This window comes from Oncorhynchus mykiss, chromosome 13, assembly GCF_057628025.1.
Source record: "Oncorhynchus mykiss isolate SJ-2025 chromosome 13, ASM5762802v1, whole genome shotgun sequence".
Taxonomy (NCBI): Eukaryota; Metazoa; Chordata; class Actinopteri; order Salmoniformes; family Salmonidae; genus Oncorhynchus; species Oncorhynchus mykiss.
Window position 1 is genome coordinate 53,117,936 of NC_143034.1, and position 19,468 is coordinate 53,137,403.

The window sequence follows — 19,468 nt, forward strand, 5'->3', positions numbered from 1 at the left end:
TCTGCCTGCGACAAAGACAAATTAACTATTTCCACCAGTACACCAGTGGAGAAATACCTGTTTTATAATGGTTTCTAGAAGATCACAGACCTGCTAACATTATAAAAGTAAATGATTTGGGTTGAGAAGAGTAATAATGCCTCAGCTCAGACGATTGCAAATACACTGCATTTGTGTGGAAAAGGTCACACATTATTTGACGATAAATGAGTTTCAGCCTGATAGGCTAGCTGTAGTGGTAGTAGACGTTTGAGTTTGGCAGACATCTTTACACACAGTAGTCTATAGTGTATAAACCAAGAGGTTATGAAGCGTAGACTCTTACTGAGCTACTGATCTAACTACTGAGCACCATTAACAATGTTAACAACTACGCTATAACCCAATAGTTGACATTTAATAACAGGACATAGCCATGAAGAGTTTGAGGAACACTGTGAATCTGAGTACACACTTTAACAAACAATGACCAGAAAAAAAAGGTACACTAAGCAAAGCTTAGATTGAGTCCTATCTTCACAAACAAGCTCTTACACCATAAAGGGCCAATCAGCAGTTGAAACAATAACCACTGTTTTGGTAAAAAAAAAGCTGAGGGATGGGGCTGGAGAAATGTAATCACTCTCAAATTCATAGGCATGCCTATGGATGCAAGGACTGACCATCCATGGTATCAACATTATAGTTTTAACCATGTTGAGGTATTACAGTGTTTGTTTACGTTGAATTTGTTTATAAACATTGGAGTATAAAAGGCTTATATTTTGGGTTCTGATGGGGTAGTACATTACAACTAAGCTCATGAGGCATTTATGAGTTACATTCTTCAAGAATCAAAGGAAACACTCATTTAAGCTTGATTGCCCCTTTAAAGCTCACCTTAAAGTCTTACTTTAGGTATGAGGCTGCGATGACAAACTAAAATTATAGTGGAGCCTTATGTAACGTGGCCATAAACAGACTGTCAGTGAAATACAGAAGCGCACAAGCACAGAGAGAGAAAGTAGCTGAGTGTGGGACCAAGCAAGGGTCTTATAAACATCTCAAGGAGAGAAGAGGCACACGGGAGGAATTTGGACACTTTATTTGGGCATGGCGGGAGAAGGAAGGGCCATAACTGGCTGGAGCAGCCCAGATGTAATGTGATGTGAAAGTGGAATCCCTCAAACTGATAATGAACCACTGTTACCTATTTGCTGTGCTGTGGGTCTTTTGTGGGTCATTTACAGTGAGAGGAAGCATAGGGAACATATCCACACCTCCAGATTGGAAACCTCTTATGATGGTCTGTTTATTTGAACGCTAACATGCTGGTAAATACTGTTGCATGGAGTCTTGATGACAAGGTTTGGATAACATTACAACTTTAATTTCAAACTGAATTAGAAACACAAGAAAATAGCCATTAGAGAGAGTACACCTTGGTAGGAAGGACACCTAAGGCTACAAACAGAGCTCAGGCAAAGGGAGATGAGAAGACAGGCTTTGGGAGAGGTACGAGATTCAAGAGGCAGACAAATTGTGCAAGTCATAATATTTGACAAAGCAAAGAAATGTGCACATGTGTAGCTGGAACTGTTGAGAAAGATGGAGAAGCAGCGAGAGACAGAAAACTGCTGTTCTGGATGGTAGAGGGGCATTTCCAAAGTTCCAGCTCCCCCCTCTCCACACCCTCATCCACTCTGTCTGGCTATTTAGGGTAGAAGGCCTCCTCAACCTAGGCTGAGAAGAATTCAGAAGGCTGGGTTCTTAGCATCATCATTTGGGCTGTCTATGTACAGTAGGACTGAAATCTGGGCTTGACTAATATATTTTTTTGTGAATTAATGCCCAAGTGTCTGGGTGCTTTTATAAAGTGTTTGTGTATAGTATAGTATAGCAAAGTGCTATTTGATAAACTGGTTAAAAGTCATGTTAAATCCCCACTGAATTGTTAAGGGTTTCAAGTACCTTGTAAAAAAAATCAGTTATTTTTAATAGCCTCTCAGAAGTCTGGAATGTTGATTTCAGAGTAGTTTTTTTAAGGCTGGGAAAGCTTTCTGCACAAATACCTCCTCAAACATCCCAATACTGCCTTTGTTAGTTGCTATGTTGCTCAATAGTGCTGGCCAAAGACATGGGGAGCTTGAATGCAACTGCTGAAAGCTGTGAAGATGTAAAAATGGAAAATGAGATTTCACTAATACTTATAGACCTAAACGATCAGATCTGTGTTTAAATACACTATCCACTTACAGTAAACAAACAGATGTGATCCAAGGAGCAACAACAGATTTGCAGATTCAGTCAGACTACAAAAACATTACAAGCACTGACGTCTGTGCATTTATGTTGTGCACTAGTGTAGGTGACATAGTGTGTGTGTGTGTAGCAGAAGACTTTCATTGAGTCTCATGTGACCATGTTTGGTAACGCTCTCCAGGCCCAGTCTGTGACCCAGCCCCTTGACCGGCGCACACAGTTGAGCTGGATTCAATCAGAGCCAAACAGTGGTGCAGATGCTTCTTTCTCTCTAACTCCTCTAGAATGGGCAGAAGAGGAGCGGTAGCTGGCACATATTATATATCCTGTTGCCTAGTCACTATCCCTTTTCCATTTTTTTTAATGTAACCTTTATTTAACTATGCAAGTAAGTTAAGAACAAATTCTTATTTACAATGACGGCCAAACCCGTAAGACGCCGGGCCAATTGTGCACCGCCCTATGGGACTCCCAATCACGGACGGTTGTGATACAGCCTGGATTCGAACCAGGGTGTCTGTAGTGACGCCTCTAGTACTGAGATGCAGTGCGTTAGACCACTCTGCCACTCAGTAGCCCTACATATATGTACATACCTAAGCATTTCACTGTTAGTCTACACCTGTTGTTTACGAAGCATGTAACAATTAAAATGTTATGGACTAGCTAGACTGGACAGATCCAAACATACCTTAGAAGGCTTAGAACCATCCAACACTGCTGTACGCATTCTGACTACGATGCATCCAACATGCAGTATTTTCATGAAATTGTCTCAGTTTGTGTGCACCAGTGTAAACAAAATACCTGAAAGTCAATGGTGTTTGAATTGTTAATCTGAAGCCAAAAAGCAACAATTGAGACAAATCTTTTTTCTGTCTTCAAATTTATTGAAGAGCAAAACTTTCAAGTAATTCTGAACTTTCAGTGCTACAACGACATCATTAGTAGTGGTCATTGTAGACAGACAATCTAAATCACATGGTGTTGAGACAGGGACCCTAAGGCCTGTGTATTGTTCTTTTCACATTAAAATATTCAGAAAATAATGTAACAAATGTCATTGCATTAAAATAATAAAAAAAACAACCAAAAACCCACTGGCAACATTTGATCTATGCTTTTTTTCCTCATTAGTTGATGTTCACTCGTTTCATCACCATCATGAATATTAGTTATTTTCTTGACTTAATTTGTTCCATCTCCGCACCTCCTTGTGACTGAAAGGATGCGACTGCTGCGGTCTACAGATCTGCTCCACAGGTGAAGCAGGACTACCCGAGAGAGTCCACCAAATGCTGGGGCAAGAATTCATGGATTCAGTCAAAGGTTATTTACTGGCTAATCCATTGCATGTAGTATCAAATGGCTAAAAGTCTTGAGACGCTGCTAAGTTCAACCTTACACAAGAGATGAAATGCAGCTGAAATAAATGCAACGGTTCTACCAGTTCTTCCAGGAGCTACAACATGTCCTCATTTCTCACCAGGGCCCGAGTCCATCTGTACCTTCTCTTAATACACAATGTTAGCCTTTCAAAGGGATAGAAGGCCACACGGTTATTTCTTGCGGATACAAGTGCACTCGGGCATGATGTTACAGAAACCGCCGTGTCACTTCCTCATTTCCAAAAACCAAAACTATTTTAAATCACCCAGAGGTCTACATTGCAATTCAACACACCACAGACACACTGAAGCCAATGAAACACATAACATCCAATTAATAGCTTGTACAAACTTTGGACATTGTGCAGAAGTACAACCTCTCTCACAGGCATCCGAAGCAGACAAATGCACACCACAGCCTACTGGTGAACCAGAAATCTCATCATCAGGCTACACATGTACTCAGTTGAAAATATTGTTTTCTTGACTGATGAATGATAAACATGTTGCTCTATTCACAGCTTGAAGTATTGGAGGACTGGGTGAGAAGAGTGAGCTGAATCTCACTAGCTTCTCAACCGAGCTGAAGTAGCTGAATAACTAACTACATGACAATAATTACATTTCCAATCTCATCTTCATTCTGGCCATAACCAGCAGCCTCTAAGCCACTTCGCACTCCTCCTAATGTCACTAGAACCACCACAACATTCATATCGAGGCCTGCTCCCGTATTCAGAAGAAAAACAAGCAGGCCCTACAGAGGGGTCCACTTTGGAGAATACTTGTCTGGATTCATTATTGTGCAGGGTACAAAAATATATACATAACAGTATCCATAGAGAGAAGAGATTACAATAGTGAGAAAAAAAGAAAAACAGCAGTTTTACATTAAAATGTCATGCTAATCTCTACCGGACTGCATTAAGATTTCCTGTTTGCGTAAAGGCACGACAATACAACCCTCCTAGGTGGTACATGGAGGGTCTCAAAAGGTTATTGCTCCACCATGGGGAGTGTGCTTTAATTCCACAGTGAAAAGTCAAACATTTCAGACCCCCCGTCCCAAACGACGTCAACGCTTTAGGGACAGGGAGGAGGACAGAAAACAAAACACTTAACATGCACTCAATACAGCTGGGTGAAACACATAAAATACACTGATTAAAATGAAGTGCAGAGGAACCCATAGATTAATGCAATTCATATTTATCCTGTTTAGTGATCCAAACTAGAGTATAAATCATCATAATCCAACGTTTCCTTAACAAGCTCTGATTTGAATCAATCAATTCAACTTGATTTGAAAGGAAGATTTCCAACTGAGTAATACAGTAGGACTTTACATGGCTACACATATAGTACAACATTGCCAGCGTATGGCTGTTCTTGTCAGATAGGTCATTCATAATTGATCTTACATGAATATCTATAGAAACGATTGGGAACATCACATTTCCAGCATTCCTATGGCTGCCACTCTGTAGGCAGAACAGCACCTAAAACAGGAGAATGCTTCCCCCCCTAAAGGGACCCGCTCTTGTTCCAAATTCAGTTCTCAATAGAACACAGAAAATAGAGGAGAAAAATGGAAGTTAAAATCCCCAGAGGTACCTTAGATAGACACTAGAACAAGGGTTGTGTTTAACAGTAGTGTTACACTGCAGCGGCTGGGAAAATCTCCAGAGAAACAGAGAAAACGTCCTTTCCAGTCCACTGAACTAGAGATAATGGATGAGATCTTTCCAAAGGCTAAAACATCTTTACAGAAGGAGAAAACAACTCATTGTGATTATTCTCATATGGAGGGACTGACAAGTCTTTATAAGGCAGGGGAGAGGTAGAACAGAAGCATCAAACTGGATGGATTTAACCGCTCCGCTGTGACAGAGGGTTATGATAGTGTAGTGAAGTTAAGACGCGTTGTCAATTCCTGGTTTTGAGGTTGAGTAACAGGAGGAACAAATGGGATAACTGAGATCCCAGAGACACAAACAGAGCACAGCCAGACCCTGGACGAGATGAGGCAAAAGCGTCCAATAAAAAAACAATGATTCCGGAGAGTTGGCGGCAGCGGTAGGATCCAATCCCCACATCCCTGTCTCCATTTCCCCTGGATGTGCATCCAGGCTGTGGATGAGAAATCCAGTGGTGATTCAATCCGAACTGTTGCTGTGAGAGGGGGACCGGTCTGCTGGCGATGTAGGTGGTGTTCATAAAAAGGAGGCCACAGCAAATGCAGTAAGAGGCATTGCGGTGTCTCGGTCTGTCAAACTAGCACATTTATTTCGGCAAAGCAGGAGGCTCCCCTCTGGGTGGACGGGTCAGGGAACTGAAAAGGGTAAAGGATGATGGCCGAGGGAGTCTCTGACAGAGCCAGAGTACAGTTTCTTCTTTTATTGCTTTCTACCTGTCCATCACAGGCACTTCAGATGACTAAGTTTGGGTTGAAGTTGAAGGTGAACAAGAATGAGTTTACTTAACAGCTACTCTGTCATCTCCAACCAAACCCAGCCAGGGTACCACCATACCATTGATGAAACACTGAGGTACAGAAGCTAGTGTGGGACCAGTCTCATTCTGTGAGGCTGAATCTGATGAGGACCTGAATCCATTCGGCTGCATGATTTCTGGGTATGGAGATAATAGCAAGGCTGGAGCTAGCAGGGGCTATAAGAGCCCTTGAAGTCCTTCCTGTCGCCCTTCCACAGAGTCTGTCTATCTCCCCCCTCCGGCCAGTATCTCTTAGTCTGTGTGGTTATTCACATGGTTCTGCTTGAGCGGGGAGACCTCTTTGGCCTTCCTGCCGCTGGCGCCCATCATGACCTTGTAGCAGCCGCGGGCGATCTTGTACATCCAGATGGTGTTGAGGATGTCCAGGGCGATACAGGATGTGATCCAGGCCACCTGAGCACCGATGCCCAAGCGCTCAAAGGCCTCTGTTCCGAAGGTGGCAAACACCCGGGCCCAGTAGGGAGGCATGACGAAGATGCGCACCATGAAGAAGACCACTGCCATGGCCATGCCGTTGGCCACAACCAAGCGGTCCGAGCGAGGGTACTTCAGCACCTCGTAGAACCACCTATACGTGGAGGAGAACGGAATAATGTCAACACTGACAGAGGTAGGGGCTGATAAACAGCAGTATTCATTCATATATAGTAAAAGTGGAGCTAGCTTACCTTTGGTTCACAAAAGGTGTGGATAACTCTGAAATTAGACGGAAGTTGGCGAAATAGGGAAGCACGCCACGAGACTGCAGAGAGCGTAAAGACGTATTACCACAAACAGACATGGGCAGAAATAAACTAAAAACAGACTAAATGTGCAACACATCTTTAGAAAGAAGACGTGAGTATTTCAATACCAAAACCCAAAGAGCCATCTAATATTAGCCACTGTGCTCATGGTTTTCCCCCAGACTCACCAAGACATATCCATATGCATAGAGCGCCGCCAAGTGGTGGCAGACAAAAAAGCTGTCCCCCATTGTGCTCCAGTTAGTGGCCAGAAGCACAAGGTCTACACAGAACAACAAGTGGGTAGTTAGCACACAGTTTATTATTTTAATCTACTGTCTACAGGGAAATGTGGATGGTTTATTGTTATACAAGAGGATAAACATGAGACTCACCATAGAGCAAATAACCACATGTTATGGCCACATTAAGTTTCACTAGTCCAGGCTCCCCCCTGTACAGCAAAAACAAAACAAAGTGTTCTTTCAGAATAACAGTTGCCACATTACAGATTAATGCAGTAAAACTACTGTAAAACAGAAACAAAAGCTACTTACGATTTCACAGAAATCTAGTGAAGTCCACAAAACATTCTACATACTGTATTAGTGAAGTCCACTGCAGGGGTCTCCATTGAGAGTTCATTTAAATAAAATGAAACTTCTAACTACAATCTTTTTTCTAGCATTCAAATAGGCACATTTTTCTCATGGCCATGTCAAGAGTCAGTCTTGCTACTGCTGACATACCGTAGTCCAGGGAAGGTCCAGTTTAAACAGCACTGTGTTGACAAATGCATTGTGCTCACACACAGAGGGTGTGTTTCTGTTTGCCTGCTGTACCCTTGTGTAATTGTGTGCTCATGGACAAATACGTGTCAGGATGTGTGTACATGTACTATATGCAGGCTACTGCTCACATACTGTAAGAATGAGAACCACTTCTCTTGACTGTAGGAGTGGATTGTACGACTCAGTTGCTTGGACAAGGTTTGGGCAACGCCATGGTTATCAGTTCACCGTATCACATGGGCCACATTTACTGCCTAGGCCTGGGTGTCGACTAGAGTTCAAGAGGCACTTGACAAGAGCATCTGCTAAGTGACTGTGGTCATAATGTGTGTCCGTCTCAGTAAAGTGACACGAACTGATTTTGTCCTCGCTCTCCATCACATGTATCCTGTTGCTGAGGGCGGGGTCATGGCTCTCTGTGACAGCTCACCACGACGTGCTCTCTGGATCAGAGGGGGGCTCCACGTGACACCGCCCTCCTTCACCTCTACCGCCCTCCCTCACCTCTACCCCAACGTACCCTGAACGGGTATGTCTGAGTGCAACATCCTCTCTGAACCCCACTCATGTAGCCACGATCAATGTCATATGCAGCCAATCTTTTCTCCACGTCCTCATGTTTACTGTACATCCTGGAGCCCACCCATAAGCCTAATAATCTATTCAACCATATAGAGAATCAAAGCCATTCGTAGATAAACTTGTGAAACTGTTAAAGCTAAGATAAACTTCAGACAGATCAACAGGAGGGGTCAGGATGAGATCGGTCCAAAGATTCTCAGATTCCATCACTGATCCAGGTATGGCAGGGCAGCAGGTAGCCTAGTGGTTAGAGGCGAGCCAGCAACCGGACGGTTGCCAGTTTGAATCCCGGGTCTGCCAGGAAAAATCTGTTGGGAAGTGAGCTGGCAACCGGAGGGTTGCTGGTATCAAATCCTAGATTCCATTGCCTGCCGTTGTGTCCATGAGCGAGGCACTTAACCCCCCCAGCAACAGCTCCCCGGGCGCCCAGTGTGGTAGTCCCCTGCACCTCTATATTTATGTGTATGTATGAGTCTTTTGGAGGTGTTGGGTTAAAAAGTGGAAGTCACAGTTCAGTTGGACCTTGTGTGTATTTGACCAATAAAGGGATCTTAATGTTACAGTAAACCACACCTGGGGTTACATCACTGGACTCTATTGTTTTAAACCAATTGAGTCTGTATTCTGCACTCACTGGTTACATCGTACTTTTTTTGTTTTGTTTGTTTTTTGTTGTTGAATTTTACCCCCCTTTTCTCCCCAATTTCGTGGTATCCAATTGTTAGTAGCTACTATCATCGCTACAACTCCCGTAGGGCTCGGGAGAGACGAAGGTCGAAAGTCATGCGTCCTCCGATACACAACCCAACCAAGCAGCACTGCTTCTTAAAACAGAGCGCGCATCCAACCCGGAAGCCAGCCGCACCAATGTGTCGGAGGAAACACCGTGCACGTGGCAACCTTGGTTAGCGCGCACTGCGCCTGGCCCGCAACAGGAGTCGCTGGTGCGCGATGAGACAAGGATATCCCTACCGGCAAAACCCTCCCTAACCCGGACGACGCTAGGCCAATTGTGCATCGCCCCACGGACCTCGAGCCTGGGCACGAACCCAGAGTCTCTGGTGGCACAGCTGGCGCTGCAGTACAGCGCCCTTAACCACTGCGCCACCCGGGAGGCCTACATCGTACCTTTAAAGCTCAGATAAACCAATCAAGCGATGTGAAGGAGGCGGATTTGGAAAACGCTTTGGATTGATTGGATTATGACGACAAAACCCAGGCAGAACTGCCAGAGTGACGTTGCAAGAAGCTGAATCTGTCACAATGCAGGTTTTGTGGGCGGTTTGTTATGTGAAGCCCAGCACAATGCCAGTCTGTGGCATGTCTAAATGATGCTGTAATGCAATCAGATTGTCTGAGGATTTAATGCTTACGCCATTCAGTGTTGCAATAAGAGGAACTAGCTACTGCGCTAGCAAAATAACATGACTACCAGTCTAAATAGAGGAAAAGTAAGAGACTAAAAGAGATGGGCAGGAAAGCAAATACATAAGAGACAAAAGGACAGTGCCAATACTACACAGACAAAGACCAAAACAAAGGAAAAAAACAAGACAACATGGCTTGGGCTGGGAGGGTACAACAATTACACCCCTATTAAACAAACCCTATGAGAGTAAAGGAACAACAAAGAAAGAAGGAAAAAGAGAGTAGTCTAAATGTGAGACATTTGGACACAGAGCAGATGAAGGGGGGGTGGCAGGACTCCTCCCCATTGGCCCTTCACTTCCCCTTTTCTCCGCTACATCAGCGACAGACAGACAATGAGAGCGAGGGAAGTGCTGTATTGATCAGACAGCCAGAGACGCAGGGTGCTGCTGGGGGTCAGGGGGACTCAGGGGAGACAGTCACCAGGAGGGGAGGGGGGAGGAAGAGGGAGGGGGGGGCTGAAGACTGGGCTGATGACTGGGTTGTTTGCTATGAAAGGGAGCCTTGTTGGCAGGACTCTGGCCTGTCTGATCAGAGGAAGAGAGGAAGAGAAACAGAAGGAGAGAAACACGAGTAGAAGACAGAAAGAGGAGAGCAAAGAGAGTAGAAGACAGAAACAGAAGGGAGAGGGAGGGAGAAGGGGAAATTACCATTCCTCTCTTTCAGGATACAATGATGTAATCACAGTCAGCAGTAGGAGAGAGAACATAGAAAAGACAATGAAAGGACACATCCACTGAATCTACACCTCTGGAGACTCCACCGAGATTTCTCTCTGACAGTGGGGAATGGCAGCATCATCCTTCCCACCCTCTTGGGGTAGGCTAGTAGCCATGGCTGCTAGAGTGACAGAAAGCAGACAGTAATGAAGTTCATCTTACCAGACGGGGTCTGCGTTGACAGCATCATCAAACCACAGGATGTAGAGACAAAAGAGGCCCACGATCAGGGCATGGACAGTGGACACCAATCTGGGCAAGCACACAGAAACAGAGACAGTCAGCGCCATGGCAGAGAATGATGCAAGACTAGCACCACGGCAGCAGTAATACTAATAAACAGTTCAAGTAACATCCTTTATAGCACTGAGAAAACAATGAAGAAACCTCATTTGGGCCGTGTGGAACCTTGGCAATCAAACTAATTTGAAGGAGAATCGTGTGTGTGTGTGTGCGTGTGTGTAAAACTGCTCAGGTCTCGTTGACCTCTGGGATATCTGGGCTAGTGAAGAGAACTCCAGTGCTACCACGCCTCTTATCGCCCCTCACCAGCACACACAGTCCCCAGACCCTGAGCACACCAGCTGTCCCACAGGCCTAGCAATGCTGGCTCCACAAACCAGCCAATGTACAATGAACATTGTTATTTTTAGTGTCACCATTATAACATGACTATCAGAGAGCATAACTGCCATGACCAAGGAGGAGAGTGGAATTTGAGACAGTCTCTTATGAAGCAGAAGGGGCAAGAGCATTTGCTCTCCCTCTAGCCCCTCCCTCCATCTAGCTAGGCCGTGTTCCTTAGCCTACTCCTCAGGGTTACATCTCTGCTGTGCATCTTTCTGTAGATATTCTCTGTGTACCTTTACAAGCAAAGCTTGAATAAATAATAACACACTGACACACTGGGAGCCGTTATGCAATGAAGGGTAACTTTGTATCAAACTTCAACCACTATCAGTCACCTTTGGCTTGTTATGCCATGGTACACACATCCTGTAGCAGTGTTTAGTGTGCATGAACCCTGTATGAACTGAGGCTCAGGACTCCCCCCAACAGGTGAATTGCGATCAACTGGTGGATCTCCAAGGCATTCCTAGTCGATCGACAAACCTTTCTGTAAAAAAACTAAACAACGATAAAGCCTTGTGTTCCTATTTTATTTGTCTCGGGCTGTTGGTGGTAGGTGCAACCGATTCAGCTGCCCTGTGTGCCAAGTAGCTGAACTGTTGCCATTTTGAACCATTTCATGTGTCTGAAGGTACAAACTCTGCCTTCCCGGCGGGGCTGGAGAGCAAATCAAGTGCACTATAGGCCTACCGCTGGCCAATCGGGTGGCTCAGATTACTGTATTGGCAGTAACGTAGCAGGCATAAAAGAAAGCTACAGCAAAATTGATACTGTGAGATTTCAAAATGTTTAAAACCATGACTAGAGAGACTGTCAACAAATATGTCAAAGAACTGCTGTTTTATGAGTGAGATCACATTAAAGTTCTTAGCACTGTCAACACTTTGTATTCAACACTTTTATAAGCCATAAAACAATGTTCTTCCTATTTCCACTCAGCGCTACAACAAGCACTGCAGCAGTAATGAATGAGTAGGAAAGTGTATCTATAGGCTTGCATTGCTGTTATTATTAGCGTTTTGGGTCTTTTAATAGTTCACTTTCTCTGTTCATAGGAGTAACAACATGAATATGTGCATGAGGCAGAAATAACGGTGCAACTCGAGTTACAGTGCCTTGCGAAAGTATTCGGCCCCCTTGAACTTTGCGATCTTTTGCCACATTTCAGGCTTCAAACATAAAGATATAAAACTGTATTTTTTTGTGAAGAATCAACAACAAGTGGGACACAATCATGAAGTGGAACAACATTTATTGGATATTTCAAACTTTGTTAACAAATCAAAAACTGAAAAATTAGGCGTGCAAAATGATTCAGCCCCTTTACTTTCAGTGCAGCAAACTCTCTCCAGAAGTTCAGTGAGGATCTCTGAATGATCCAATGTTGACCTAAGTGACTAATGATGATAAATACAATCCACCTGTGTGTAATCAAGTCTCCGTATAAATGCACCTGCACTGTGATAGTCTCAGAGGTCCGTTAAAAGCGCAGAGAGCATCATGAAGAACAAGGAACACACCAGGCAGGTCCGAGATACTGTTGTGAAGAAGTTTAAAGCCGGATTTGGATACAAAAAGATTTCCCAAGCTTTAAACATCTCAAGGAGCACTGTGCAAGCGATAATATTGAAATGGAAGGAGTATCAGACCACTGCAAATCTACCAAGACCTGGCCGTCCCTCTAAACTTTCAGCTCATACAAGGAGAAGACTGATCAGAGATGCAGCCAAGAGGCTCATGATCACTCTGATGAACTGCAGAGATCTACAGCTGAGGTGGGAGACTCTGTCCATAGGACAACAATCAGTCGTATATTGCACAAATCTGGCCTTTATGGAAGAGTGGCAAGAAGAAAGCCATTTCTTAAAGATGTCCATAAAAAGTGTTGTTTAAAGTTTGCCCCAAGCCACCTGGGAGACACACCAAACATGTGGAAGAAGGTGCTCTGGTCAGATGAAACCAAAATTGAACTTTTTGGCAACAATGCAAAACGTTATGTTTGGCGTAAAAGCAACACAGCTGAACACACCATCCCCACTGTCAAACATGGTGGTGGCAGCATCATGTTTGGGCCTGCTTTTCTTCAGCAGGGACAGGGAAGATGGTTAAAATTGATGGGAAGATGGATGGAGCCAAATACAGGACCATTCTGGAAGAAAACCTGATGGAGTCTGCAAAAGACCTGAGACTGGGACGGAGATTTGTCTTCCAACAAGACAATGATCCAAAACATAAAGCAAAATCTACAATGGAATGGTTCAAAAATAAACATATCCAGGTGTTAGAATGGCCAAGTCAAAGTCCAGACCTGAATCCAATCGAGAATCTGTGGAAAGAACTGAAAACTGCTGTTCACAAATGCTCTCCATCCAACCTCACTTAGCTCGAGCTGTTTTGCAAGGAGGAATGGGAAAAAAATTCAGTCTCTCGATGTGCAAAACTGATAGAGACATACCCCAAGCGACTTACAGCTTTAATCGCAGCAAAAGGTGGCGCTACAAAGTATTAACTTAAGGGGGCTGAATAATTTTGCACGCCCAATTTTTCAGTTTTTGATTTGTTAAAAAAGTTTGAAATATCCAATAAATGTCGTTCCACTTCATGATTGTGTCCCACTTGTTGTTGATTCTTCACAAAAAAATACAGTTTTATATCTTTATGTTTGAAGCCTGAAATGTGGCAAAAGGTCGCAAAGTTCAAGGGGGCCGAATACTTTCGCAAGGCACTGTACCATCAGCTGGAAGACGGTGTCTCTTTTTGGTCAGTGTCAGTGGAGGAAAGGGAGAGGGGAGGGATGTTGAGGCGGAACCTCAGTCTGCTATTCTCTCCCTCCGCTGAGACTGACCATTAGATGCAGGCACCATCTGCCCAGTAAAATAAAAGACAAATTATTTAAATGTATTCTCAATCAGCTGTGCCTCAGAAGTAATGCAACAATGGATCTATTACCGGTCTGATCATATAGCCTTCCTCAAATTTTGAAGTATAATTTTAAAAAATGGCCCAACAACAACGCATTGGGCAATTCAAGCAAAACCAATATGAGGTGATAGTGTATAAATAATGACAAAGAGCTATTGTGTTACACTGTGCAACGTTAACAGTGAAAATCGCAGAATGGTGAACTTACTAAATGACAGAGGTTGACTGTGTGATATTAGGTTGCTTCTTGTGTAAATATTTTCTGTCTAGATTTTAAGATTTGTATAGCTTACTGCACAAACCTCATTGCTACAGTACTGTTTTTAATTGGTCAATGTTGTATTGGCGTACGTTTCTTTTGTAATGTAAAAAAAAAAAAAAACGGAACGTAATTCTCGGCTTGCATTTTGACTCAGAAGGTGATCTCTATATATAATAATAACTACAACAATACTGGATGAACACTTATTTTAACTTAATAAATCAATTTAGTCTCAAATAAATAATGAAACCTATTCAATTTGGTTTAAATAATGCAAAAACAAAGTGTTGGAGAAGAAAGTAAAAGTGCAATATGTGCCATGTAAAAAAGCTAACGTTTAAATTCCTTGCTCAGAACATATGAAAGCTGGCGGTTCCTTTTAACATGCGTCAACAATATTCCCAGGTAAGAAGTTTTAGGTTGTAGTTATAATAGGACTATTTCTCTCTATACCATTTGTATTTCATATACCTTTGTCTATTGGATGTTCTCATAGGTAATTTAGTATTGCCAGCCTAATCTCAGGAATTGATAGGCTTGAAGTCATAAACAGTGCAATGCTTGAAGCACAGCGAAGAGCTGCTGGCAAATGCAGGACAGTGCCGTTTGAATGAATGCTTATGAGCCTGCTGCTGCCAGCCCTGCTCAGTCAGGCTGCTCTATCAAATCATAGACTTAATTATAATATAATAACACACAGAAATACAAGCCTTAGGTCATTAATATGGTCAAATTCGGAAACTATCATTTCAAAAAACAAAACGTTTATTCTTTCAGTGAAATACGGAACCATTCTGTATTTTATCTAACGGGTTGCATCCATAAGTCTAAATATTGCTGTTACATTGCACAACCTTCATTGTTATGTCATAATTAAGTACAATTCTGGCAAATTAATTACGATCTTTGTTAGGAAGAAATGGTCTTCACACAGCTCGCAACGAGCCAGGCAGCCCAAACTGCTGCATATACCCCGACTCTGCTTGCACAGCACGCAAGAGAAGTGACACAACTTCCCTAGTTAAAATAAATTCAAGTTAGCAGGCAATATTAACTAAATATGCAGGTTTAAAAATATATACTTGTGTATTGATTTTAAGAAAGGTGTTGATGTTTATGGTTAGGTACACATTGGTGCAATGACAGTGCTTTTTTCGCAAATGCGCTTGTTAAATCACCCGTTTGGCGAAGTAGGCTGGGATTCAATAATAAATTAACAGGCACCACATTGATTATATGCAAAGCAGGACAAGCTAGATAAACTAGTAATATCATCAACCATGTGTAGTTCACTAGTGATTATGTTAAGATTTATTGGGTTTTATAAGATAAGTTTAATGCTAGCTAGCACCTTACCTTGGCTCCTTGCTGCACTCAGCCTGCCACGCAGTCTGCCACGCAGTCTCCTCGTGGAGTGCAATGTAATCGGCCATAACCGGTGTCCAAAAATGCAGATTACCAATTGTTATGAAAACTTGAAATCAGCTCTAATTAAAATCGGCCATTCCGATAAATCGGTCAACCTCTATTTCTGACCTAAGATCAGTGTGCCTGCGTTAATGTCTGATAGAAGTGTGTTACAGCAGAAACGATACAATACTAGTCTATAATGTGAAACCTGTTAAGAGGCCTGTTGGAAGGGTATTGTACCTGGAGTTCCACTCAGTGAGCTTGGTGGAGGGCAGGCGGCCGTAGCCAGGGGTGAAGGTTGAGGAGAATAGCGGGCTGGCCACGGAGAAGAGCAGCTGAAACCCCACGAAGCTGCCAGCCACCACAGTCAACTCTCTTGTCTCCATCACTCACCTACAGTGTACCACACCAGGAGAGAGAAGGGTGAGAGGCATGTACTGTTACTGTACAGAAGACACAATACCCCTAGACTGGCAGGGGGAATGTAGAGGGGGGTGGGGTGTGGGGGGGAAAGGAATAGGAGAAGAAGTGGAGGATGGAAGGAAGCAAAACAGGATGGCAAAGGAGGGACAGGAGGGCAAGGGAGAGAGCCATTGAAAAGGAGATGGTTGTAAAAGAGCAGAAACGAGAGAAAATAAATCATTCATTATTGGACAAATATTTTGCACAGGGATTAAATGTGCAATTGTGGCTAAGAATTGAAAGGAAAAATGATTGTAAAGAGCTAGATGTTCCTGTTGGTGAATGCACGCTATCAAGAGTCAGGGAATAATTTAGACCTGTGACACCAGGTGTGTACAATTAATTATCAGGTAGAACAGAAAACCAGCAGGCTCAGAACCTCATAGGGTAAGTCAGTACCCCTGGCCTAAATGTACAGACAATAGGACTGGACCCACAGAGCGACAGCCGAACAATAGGGAACACCCCATGTTCACTCGGTGTCTAGTGTCAAAATCAACACACATTTCCAGTACAAAGGAGCATTGGTACAGTACAGCCTAATGCCACTTTACTCTGATACAAACACATTCACTGTTTAACATAGGCTACTACAAACCAACCACAGTTCCATGTGCTCTGAGCATGGATGTGAGGACAGGCAATTGTGTCAAGCTGATCAACACTATCACAGGAAACCGGTAGCTTAGCTACTGCAGTGGCCCATACAATAACGCCAGCTCTCCCTGGAATAGGCCTAACTCTGTAAGCAATCAGGAATTTGTAGTATTACCCAGATAGCATTTTGACTAATAAAATAGCAGTGTTTGAGAGAAGCCTCATTGTTCCAGAGCATGCTGATCATATGCTGCATGTGCTTCAATTATTCATTAGCATTCTTCACCTGGCAAGCTGGTTCTGACTGCCTAGGAGGGGAAAGGCCTGCATACCGACAACCACCATCCACTTTGACCTTGTTCTCCTGCACTCTATGCTGTTGTCAGCAAACTATGACCTTTTGGTATATCGACCAACACAAATAGAGGTTCAATTTCCCATGTTCCAGTGGAAATATAAAACGTCCCCTCTCTCCTGCAATGCATATGCCATTGAGGTTTTTAGAAGACAGATTGTGCAAAAATACAATGAATGTAATATTGGTTTAGTCTAAATGCAGCTCCTATGACGGTAAAATTACGACCTGCATTCTAGGCCAACTGACAAGTGATGAGATTTCCTTTCAATTTAATAAAGTCTTGGGATGCAGACAAATCCCCTCACCAACGCTTGGGTTAATGAGTACAATTACTTGCCCTGGCCTAGAGTTTAAAATAACGAGGATATTAAAACATAACTGGTAAATGGACAGCTTCTCCCGTCTGGTGTAGTGCTCTTTTTTTGCGGTTGCAGAGAGCTACATCATCATGCGTAACTTGTCAGCACAGTCCCTTGTTCTCTGCGGCGCGTGACACAGCAAACGTGTGCACGACAAGAAACGTGTACAATCCTTCGATTTTCGGAAACATTGTCGCCAGTAGTACACTTTCCAGTTTAGCCACAAGTTGACTAACCAAGCTAGCTACACGAATTGTGAGAGCACAGCTATTGACTAGAAAACAGTGCTATACTGCCACAACCAGGGTCGTATTGCGGTCACTAGCTAGATGTTTATTACATACAAATTGCAGTGCATTAGCTCAATGTATCACTGTGTTGTGAACAAAATAAGTGAAAGGCTAGCTAGATCAATAACTACCTGATATCAGTCGCATAGGTCTGAGTAAATTGGTATGGCTTCGGTTCAGCTGCCGTCTTCTTTCACTTTCTTAGGTAGCCAATTTAGCAAGTCAGCTAGCTAGCAGTAGCCCACTAGCTAGCTCTCTAGTGTACGTCCTCGTGAAAATGGCTATACGACGAAAGCAGCGACATTCATGCATAACTATTACAGTAACTAGATAATTGCGGATTCCAGGCTAATTTCCCTGCCACAATGAGTTCCAAGTTTTGCCTAAAATATAAAGTTGGAGTTAGACGTTTTGTTTTCCAATTGACAGCTAGCATTAACCTGTGACGCGAACACGCAGATACCACCCGCCCTCTAGCTCACACCCCTCGGTTTGGCCACACCCACAATAAACAAAGGCCACATTCATTACAGCATTATATTCTTCAATGACAAAGACATGGAACAGCTGATACCACTACCAATAGCATGCAAAGGCTTAGTTAGCATCGTTGCTATGATGAACCCTGCATTTGTATGATGTCCACAACTAAAACACGAAGGACTGCCGGCAGCTTGACAAGCTATTGAATAACACACCACAAATAGTTAGGTCATATTTTTACACTTGCCATAGGCCAATTAAATCAAGGCTACATTTTTTACATGAGCACATTTCCATATGTGTGTATTCCATATGTGTATTTTCCTTATTATAATTGGAAACTGAAAGGGTTTTACAGACAGAGCTATTATGAATCCAATTTATTTTGAAAGGAGTGGTTCTTTCTGTAATTGTATGGCTCTCTGCTGTCACCTACTGAGTCATCCTCCTGAGTCAAGGTTGTCTGTCTGGTTTCCCCAGCACAGGAGGCTGCTAAGGGGAGGATGGCTCATAATAATGCCAGGAATGGCGCAAATAATGCCAGGAATGGCGCAAATGGAATGGCATCAAACACATGGAAACCATGTGATTTATGTATTTGATATCATTCCAATTATTCCGCTCCAGCCATTACCATGAGCTCACCCTCCCCAATTAAGGTGCCATAACATCCTGTGTTCCCTGCACTTCCCATGTTAACACTTAGGTATTTGGCATTGATTATAAACTAGATTAGAGCCTTCTTGTAAATAGAAGGCCATGGGCTAGAGATCCAGTGACAAAGACAGTAAAGTGCTGAAAGAGTGGATGGAGACAGATGACACAGGTGAAAGTAATCCTATCGTTAACAATCAAGGGCTTCAAAGATTAACCAAACATGAACTGCTAATCAGAGCAGATTAAACACCACTCAGTCTTCCAAAAAAATCACGTCCTTGGGAGACATAATGCAATCACATGCAATGGAAATATGAAATGAAAACTACTTCAGGATTGTAAGAACAGTTATAGAATTTTTACAAATGCCATTTTTGTTATCTAACACTTCGTGAACTATTGCACAGAGTAGCACGTGTTTTTATTGACGTTCAGTTTAAAATTGAAGGGAAATACTGTTTCCCTTCCTGAGGTTTCATGGTCATGAGTGCAGGCAACATTCAAAACTTGCCCTACATAAACTGTGTGAGGGCAGTGCTTTGCCATGCCCACTGTTATCGGTATGCCTAGAGAAAGATAAAGGAAATCCTTATGGCAGGCCTCTAACATGTAGCCACTTATTCCATAAAGGCTGCTTTTAGCTAAATGAG

At 43.1% G+C, this 19,468-nt stretch overlaps 1 protein-coding gene across 4 annotated transcripts; it reads right to left on the reverse strand.

Annotated features, from left to right (window-relative positions):
* Positions 1-4,623: 4,623 nt before the first annotated feature.
* Positions 4,624-18,369, reverse strand: tlcd4b (TLC domain containing 4b). 4 transcript variants are annotated; one of them, XM_021558117.3, is made up of 7 exons: positions 17,810-18,369; positions 15,853-16,005; positions 10,551-10,640; positions 7,264-7,322; positions 7,057-7,151; positions 6,812-6,885; positions 4,624-6,711 (listed from the first exon to the last, which is right to left on the reverse strand). In XM_021558117.3, the coding sequence occupies exons 2-7, from the start codon at positions 15,996-15,998 to the stop codon at positions 6,375-6,377; spliced, it is 801 nt and encodes a 266-aa protein (XP_021413792.1). In that variant the 5' UTR covers positions 15,999-16,005; positions 17,810-18,369; the 3' UTR covers positions 4,624-6,374. The 4 variants fall into 4 exon arrangements, with proteins under 4 accessions (XP_021413792.1, XP_090052811.1, XP_090052812.1 ...); XM_090196685.1 differs by having other exon boundaries at positions 15,559-16,005; positions 17,810-18,172; XM_090196686.1 differs by having other exon boundaries at positions 7,264-10,196; positions 17,810-18,133.
* Positions 18,370-19,468: the final 1,099 nt, after the last annotated feature.